Source organism: Seriola lalandi, unplaced genomic scaffold, assembly GCF_002814215.2.
Source record: "Seriola lalandi dorsalis isolate HSWRI2012SDOR001 ecotype SW California unplaced genomic scaffold, Sedor1 jcf7180002054233, whole genome shotgun sequence".
In the NCBI taxonomy this organism is placed as follows: domain Eukaryota; kingdom Metazoa; phylum Chordata; class Actinopteri; order Carangiformes; family Carangidae; genus Seriola; species Seriola lalandi.
In genome coordinates, this window is record NW_019524786.1 from 1 (window position 1) to 547 (window position 547).

The following is a 547-nucleotide window of genomic DNA, read 5'->3' on the forward strand; positions in this document are numbered from 1 at the left end:
TAACAGATACACTGCTGATCAGTGCGGCAGAACATCTTCATCACCTCATCATGACGAGAGCAGATGTTCTCCTGGAGCTTCTTGGAGGGCTCCACCAGCTTGTGTTTCTTAAATGTAGGGGATTCAATATGAGGTTGGAGATGTTTCTCACAGTAAGAGGCCAGACAAACCAGACAGGATTTCACAGCTTTCAGTTTTCTCCCAGTGCAGAAATCACAGGCCACATCTTCAGGTCCAGCATAGCAGTGATCAGCAGGAGCAGCTTGGAGTCCAGTCTTCTTCAGCTCCTCCACTAAAACCGCTAACATGGTGTTTTTCACCAGGACAGGCCTCGGTGTGAAGGTCTGCCTACACTGAGGGCAGCTGTGGATTCTCTTCTGATCCTCTTCATCCCAGAAGCTTTTAATACAGCTGATGCAGTAGCTGTGTCCACAGGGAATAGTCACCGGATCCTTCAGTAGATCCAGACAGACGGAACAAGAGAAGGTCTCCCGGTCCAGCTGAACTCCTTTCTGCGCCATGTCACCTCTCAGTGTCAACGACTGTC

The 547-nt window shown here is 49.7% G+C and overlaps 1 protein-coding gene across 1 annotated transcript; it reads right to left on the minus strand.

Moving 5' to 3' along the window:
• Positions 1–5: 5 nt before the first annotated feature.
• On the minus strand, positions 6–541 carry LOC111653586 (E3 ubiquitin/ISG15 ligase TRIM25-like; the record flags this gene model as incomplete). The annotated part of the gene is made up of 1 exon (XM_023404190.2): positions 6–541. A coding segment is annotated over exon 1 (516 nt), but the record flags the coding sequence as incomplete, so codon positions are not given.
• Positions 542–547: the final 6 nt, after the last annotated feature.